The 7500-nt window shown below is 39.7% G+C and overlaps 1 protein-coding gene across 11 annotated transcripts in view; it reads left to right on the top strand.

The window, feature by feature from the left end:
* robo2 (roundabout, axon guidance receptor, homolog 2 (Drosophila)) overlaps positions 1-7500 on the top strand; it is a 363309-nt gene that overhangs the window by 303555 nt on the left and 52254 nt on the right. For all 11 annotated transcript variants that reach the window (XM_057350402.1, XM_057350407.1, XM_057350399.1 and 8 more), the window contains 3 exons: positions 3638-3795; positions 4136-4256; positions 4615-4753. In XM_057350402.1, coding sequence (XP_057206385.1) covers positions 3638-3795; positions 4136-4256; positions 4615-4753 — 418 coding nt within the window. The remainder of the gene's footprint in view (positions 1-3637; positions 3796-4135; positions 4257-4614; positions 4754-7500) is intronic.

Genomic DNA, 7500 nt, shown 5'->3' with positions numbered 1-7500 from the left:
TAGGAGTGATTGTTTGATGCTAATGATTCAGGTACGGTCTTTGAAGGAGGGGTTTTGGGCGTTAAATTTAAGTGAATGTTGATTGGCTGTATTGTTATTGTAGTGCTATTCTCTTAAATTTAGAAAAAAATTGAAACGTGAAAGTGTTCTTGATGTCAACGGACCTTAAAGGGACACTTCACCCAAAAATGAAAATTCCATCATTGTTTACTCACCTTCAAGTGGTTCCAAATCTGCATAAATGTCTTTGTTCTGATGGATACAGAGAAATATATTTGGAAGAATACTTATAACCAAACAATTCTTGCCCCCCATTGAGTCCCATAGTAGGAAAAATTACTTTATCATTTTTTTTATTCTGTTGAACACGAAAGAAGACATTTTATAGGACACCAAACAGTTTTGGGGCACTTTTGACTACCATTCTCATTTTTTCCTACTATGCTAGTCTATGGGGGGTAAGATCTGTTTGGTTACAAGCATTCTTCCAAATATCTTTCTCTGTGTTCATCGGAACAAAGAAATTTATGCAGATTTGGAACCACTTGAAGGTGAGTAAACGATGACAGAATTTTCATTTTTGGGTGAAGTATCCCTTTAACACTGTATACTTTAACACTGTATGTGTCTTACTGTTATGTGTTTGGAGAGTTGAAATCTATTTATTGTCTTTGGTCACTATGCAAGACGGAATGTGTGTTTTAGGCCTCAAGGAGGAGAATCGTGATGATGATGCTATATCGTTATGTACGTGACTTCAGGGCTTTATTTGCAGTGTGAGGTTGAGGAGATGAGATGGGGTTTACTGGGGTCACTTGGGCTCATAAGAGATCTAATACAGCCTGCAAACAAATGAAACTGCTTTTGTTCCCACTCTGGACTGGCCAGCATTTTTACATTAGTCTTGTCTGTAACACACACGCACACACAAAGCCACGGGCACTGTTGAAAAGATGTGCTTTTCTCTCTGAGTGACACATTTACACTCTTTCATTGGAAACAGCACAGGCTATAGTGAACACTTTCGAGAGGCTCTCAAATGAAATGCTATCACTGCTTATAGCATACTAGGAAAACACTCATCTATTCACCGTTTCTCTTTTGTCCCTCACTGTCAGTATGTTGTTATGACGTGCGCTACAAGTGTGATATGCTATAGGCTAGTTCTGTACTGTAATTCTGCTGTGTCCTGACCTTCGCTGCCTTTGATGCAGACACAAACTACCAGCGCTGCAGTGTATGATGGGAAAAAAATTAACAGATTTTTATTTCCTAATTAACATATTACCCACTCAGAGATATCCTCCACATGCTGTGTGTGTTCTCACATTTTCGTCATACTGTGCAATTTCTATCAATTGGTTGTATCATTTTGATAAATAAATAAATAAATAGGTAAATATATAAAATAATGATAATATGTTCTATTGTAGTATTTTCTGTTTCATAATGTTTATATTATTAATAATTATATTATATAATATAATATTACAATAATAATAAATAAATAATATTATATATATATATATATATATATACACACACACACACGTGTTAATATATAATAATATATTTATTATTATTTTAAAATAATGTATATATTTTATTTTATCGTATTTAAAACTAATTTAAGATAAATTATCTATAATCCTAAAACAATGTTTAGCATTTCTTTACATTCTACGAATATTTGCCTTAGTCTTGAGAAGATCTTGTCACCAATGACCTCAAAATAGCTGTAAAAAACATGTTTGGGGAAATTATTCCTTACTTACAAATTATTCCGAGGCATTCATAAGCATTGTTACTGTACCTCCCCTAGCTCATTCAAAGATTTCCGGCCGTTAGTCGAACCCGAGACCACAATTGCCATCTTGTTGCAAGATTTTGTGGCTTTCCTGTGACTAACGTGCCAAAAATGTACCAACAAAAGAAAACACCCCAGAACTCTAATACCGACACTTTTTAATTGCCTTTGGCATTATCCGACTGTACCAAACATGCTAAAGTACATAGTAGCATCTGTCCTTGTTTAATGATTCTCTTGGCTTTCCTCCATCGCACCATCTCCTGTTACCCTCCTTCACTGCAAACCCTCGACTTCACTACGAAGTTTTGAAGCATTGCCAAAAAAAGTGCAAAGTTGCCAGTTTAGCCCCCAACAACCCCCTCCACCTCTACCGCCCGTCCTCCAGGAGGTGAGATGGAGAAATATTCCTCAGATTCCTTCTCCTGTAGCCTGAAGCCTGGCAGACAGATGCTGCTCTCGCTAGCATGCGGGGGAGGAACAATATATAAATATTAATCAGACGGAAGACGGAGAGTCTCATCTCTCCCAGTAAGAGACAGAAAGATATGAAGAAGGTGGAAGTCGAGGCTTTTAGGGGGATGAACATGCAATTATGCGTATTGAATATCTGCATGCGCCCCGAGGCCAGAAAAAGTCATGAAGTTTGGAAATGTTTTTCGTCTTTGTTACTTGACGACAATATATTTCTCTGTTTAAATGAATTCTGGCAACGCGTTTTGTTTTACCGTATTGAAACTTATGTTAGAAGCACAAAGCAGATTTGACTGGATTTAAACGTGAAGACGAAACCCAATAAATCTGTGGTCTAAGGATTCATTTCTTTTGCTCATACGCTGATGGAGGCCATTTCCATCAATTTGAGTATTTTAAATGACTTTTCCCGTTATGTAAAACAGGCACATTTGTTTCCTCACTGGTAGTCCCATTTCATTTTTACTACCGTGTTGCTTCCTCAAGATTTGACATAAAATTAAATGCGCAACCTCCACACATTCATACCTGCCTATATGATTATTATGTATATAGAAAACGTCATGCAGGGTCCCACCACGAAATCTGTGTACAAAGAGCTATTATGTTTTCGCTTTTAAAGCATTATCTGTAAGTCTAAATCAAAACAGAAGCATTATTCTCTATTAACACATGACCGGCTGACAAATCCCTCTTTTTATCTCGCATAACAGGTCGACGCAAAGGTATAATTACCCAACTTGTTTATTAATAAAACTGTGGTAATAAATGTGAAAATGTGGCATACAGGTGTGTGTTCATTAATCCGCTGGAGTTATTTATCGCTGACAATTAGGCGACCTCTTGTATGTTTTTCGTTGTTGTGTTTATTGCTACTTTAGTTATAGCCAGGGGCGTAGATAGCAGGATGAAAGGGTGAGCATGGGTGATTAGTTGGCGCAGATTTACTCGCCCACCCACCGACACTGTATGAGTGACAGAGAGCTGGAGGGCATAATCTCTCTCTCTCTCTCTCTCTCTTGCTCGATAGGGAACCCCTATTAAATCCAATTAAGTATTTCTCATAGTCACCCCATCAAATCAAACACACCCTCTTTCATACGGATGCCATCACGCACGGTATGATTTATTGCGTGTTATTGATGTGACCTTAAACACTTAACTTTCAGTCAGGTGTCCCCGCACGTGTTAAATGCGAGCGCACCTTCGAGCGCAGCCGAGAATTTGACGTCTGATTAAATGACATCTGTTTCAGCACGAGAGCTATTATTTGTGCCCTAGGGACTGCAAGCATGGCTACATTTGCAAATGGTTTAGGAATAAGCTCATCTGCATCTCTTTTTCTATCTCTTTCAGTGTTACGGGATGATTTCAGACAGAACCCGACAGACGTGGTGGTCGCCGCCGGGGAGCCGGCCATCTTGGAATGCGTCCCACCTCGTGGCCACCCGGAGCCCACCATCTACTGGAAGAAAGACAAAGTCAGAATTGAAGAAAAGGATGAGAGGATAAAGGTGAGAAGAGGATACAAAAACATTACAAGCGGATTTAGCGGAGATGTTTGTGTACCAGTAAATAAAAATAGTAGAGATGCTCCTTTACAAAATGTCTCCACTGAGGCCAATAGCAGATTATTCAGAGTGATATCTGTCGATGTCGATACCGATAGTATGATGGTTTAATAACTCACATTAACTAAATTCTTAAGATGAAATAATATTAAATCTATGTAATATTCAATTGAATATTCTGGCCGACCCCGATTATTGGCCGATATATCGCTGCATCTCTAAAATATAGTTTTAGTAATGGAAATTTCATGACGTTTGAGTTGTTTGTAATGTTGTTCTTCAGATCCGCGGAGGTAAGCTGATGATTTCCAACACGAGGAAAAGCGACGCTGGCATCTACATCTGCGTTGGCACCAACATGGTCGGCGAGAGAGACAGCGAGACGGCTCAGGTCACCGTGTTTGGTACGTGCCAACTTCTCTTTTTTACCATCCTTGTCGTGATTCTTAGATATTTCCCAACATCCTAAAAACAAAACAGTAAAAATAAAAAATGGTTGGGTCATGTTCTATAAATGTTTACGTTCATTGGACATTCATCGGGATGTTTTTTTCCATAGTGAGAGAACGTGTCATTCTTAATTCCCCTATTTATGCTTGTGTATTCACGTTAGTCGTAAAACGTGCCGGGACACACAAGTTTATCATTCTCTTACATAATAACGCAAACCTTTTTGTGGTTTGTTGTTCCATCTCAGCGTGAGTCAACACTGAGTCATTCTCTGTACTCCTAATGTCCTTTTCCCATCTGTGTATCTTCCAGAGAGGCCCACGTTTCTGCGGCGTCCCATAAACCAGGTGGTTCTTGAGGAAGAGGCGGTGGAATTTCGCTGTCAGGTGCAGGGAGACCCGCCGCCTTCAGTGCGCTGGAAAAAAGACGAAATTGACATCTCCCGTGGGAGGTGAGACGGGGGACACGCTGGGGTAGACGTCTGCCAATCTAAAGCGTTATTTCAAATCTCTACTCCTATAGCCACAAAAGCCACCTGTGATGGAAGCGTTGAGCTCCACACTGGGCCCCATTTACAGAAACACAGGAGCTCTGTCGTGGGGCCCACCTGCTGATAATTTAAGCCGGAGCTGCGCGACGGGCCTCAGCGGTTGGTGTTTTTTCGCTCCGTGCTGAGGCCCTGAGGTAGGAACAGATGAGACTGCAGGTGGACCGGTGCAAGTGAGGTCCTGGCAGGAGAAAAAAGAAGTTACGCACCCTCAGGACTTCTTTATAGAGACAGCGAGAGGGACCGCTTTCAGGCACTACAAAAAAAGATCTAGTCGTGTACCAGATACATGTGTCAAAAGCAATAAAATTAGGATCGATTACCTCGAAAGAGAGACGAGATAAGACAGAAAGGAAGGACACCGGTTTGTCAATCTATTGTTCCTGGTCAATGTTGCATTGTGGTGTCACCAAGTTATCTGCACGTTCACATAAAAGTTCTTCAAAGAATAGCAACAAAGAATACATTTCCAAAAGCCATACTTTGAAAGTGTGTTTTTGATAAAAAGTCTTATGGGGGTTTTTGAGAAAGCTGCAGTCAAAGCAGCTTCAAAGGCAGACAGCTCCAAACGTGCCCGTGTGTGCGTGAATGTCCTCACCTGACAGGTAAGAATGCAGGCAACGGCTGGATTTTGAGTGCTATCATGCCTTGTTTGTGTGTTTGATATGATACGGGTCACCAGTCCACGTGCTCTTACAAGCACACACAGACAGAATAAACAACACGGCTGTGTCATATCTAGCCAGATTTCAGAACTGAGAGTTCTTCTAACAACATCTATATTTGTGTTGTTGTCAGATTGACGTAAGATTGGCGTCATCCATCACAATCACATTCTGTCCTGCAGCGCACACTTGACAAACGTAACAAAGATTAGGATGTAATTACATTACCAAGTCACTTTCGGCAGATCGCGAATGTCGTCGGCAAAGGTTTCGCTCCTTTCCGCGCCGAGTTTTCTTGCTTTATTAGTTTTGTAGGGAACAATAAGACAAATCTACATTATTCAACTGTCAGCTGAATAATTAATTAATTCGGCAAGTACAATCAGTGTATCTGTCAGGTAATAATTCAACGCTCTTCGCTTTTCTTTCCGAGCGGCATATCAAAAAAAAATTAATTAGGTTTTGAGAAAGAAACGCAGACAATCTAACATTTAAATAACTCACGGCCGTGCGGCACATAATTACCAGAAGACCCAGACTAGACGAAACACGTGTCTCGTGGTCGTATTTTATTTGCTGTCTTTGAAGAAGCTGATTATTTTAATTTTGACATTCTGGGCTGTCGTGCGAAGTCACTTGTTTTCTCGTGGACTCGTCCTCTCGCACACGATTATGCAGATGTCTGATCTCTGAGAGCATGCACATTTTGTAGATAAAGGGCGAGCAACCAGTTGACCTTCAGCTTAGGCAGTCATAAGAAACATACAGTCAGACAGAAAGTGTATGATCTGTAATGAAGGAACATATTTACCCATCATACAGCGCTTTATTGGCATTTAAAAGAAAGACAACTTTTGGAGAAGACATACTGTAGACAAGAAAGTATAAAACTCTAAAACCACATTTTTATGAAGTAAAGGTTTAAATGTTTCTGAAGATAAATGTGAGGCCGCGCTAACATGCAGAAAGCATGTTAGTGTACGTTAATTGTACGGCATAAATGTGGTGAAAAGTTTTTAACTTTGTTTAAACAAAATATACTGTTTAAAAGTGCTTCTCAATTACAAGAAAGAAAGAAAGAATCTTAGCAAAGATTGCAAAATTCATAATAATACTCTTAAAGCCACAATATGGAATATTTGGATCGCTAGATGGCGCACTTTTGAAACAACAACAAAAGGCGAAGCTAAATGACGTTATGTAGGAGAGTGGAATTATGGGACATGTCGTTTTCACCATCCAGAGGCGTATTGAGATCGCCCATCATGTTCACGGACGAGGTAATGAATTAATAGTTTTTTATGTCATCGTAATGAATTAGCTTGCAAGAAACGTGGAATGTAATGCTACGTTAGCCCGCGACTGATATTGGACTTTGTCCATTGATTTGGTAGCGTAATGCTACACAGTTTTACCTGTTTAAAACAGTCATACAGTCGTCGTTTTTAAAAGTAAATTGGAACGAACCCACAGTATTTACAAGTAACGTTATTGGCTACATATTTTTGTGTGACATTTACTGTATTTCATAGGGTAACTGGATTCATAACTATTCATATAATCTGTGCATGAGTATTTCGTGTACAATAACATTTTATTTGCTCCGTTTAGAAAACGCCACGAAGATATTGATCCTTGTTTTATTTCTTCGTTTGTCCATAAGCCTGCTTGCCTCATTTGGCCTACGTTTACACTTTTTTGGGTTTCCTTTACTCGCCAAAGAGTAATCGTGATCCATAATAACAGAACAACAGATGCTGTGTCCCAGATGCTGTATAACCACTTCCGCATTTGCGTGTTGTCGTAGTTTCTACAACCGGAAACTGAGGGTAGTGCGGAGCAGCGGATATTAAGTCACTGATATGCGACAAATACAAGGGAGACAAGGGACGGGCCATTATTTTAAATAGGAATTTCTCTGGATTTGCACATTCTTGGGAACATTTGGGATAATGTAAGTACACAACTGCATGAAATATATCACAT

This window comes from Triplophysa rosa, linkage group LG14, assembly GCF_024868665.1.
Source record: "Triplophysa rosa linkage group LG14, Trosa_1v2, whole genome shotgun sequence".
NCBI lineage: Eukaryota > Metazoa > Chordata > Actinopteri > Cypriniformes > Nemacheilidae > Triplophysa > Triplophysa rosa.
This window is presented reverse-complemented; position numbering and strand designations above follow the sequence as displayed.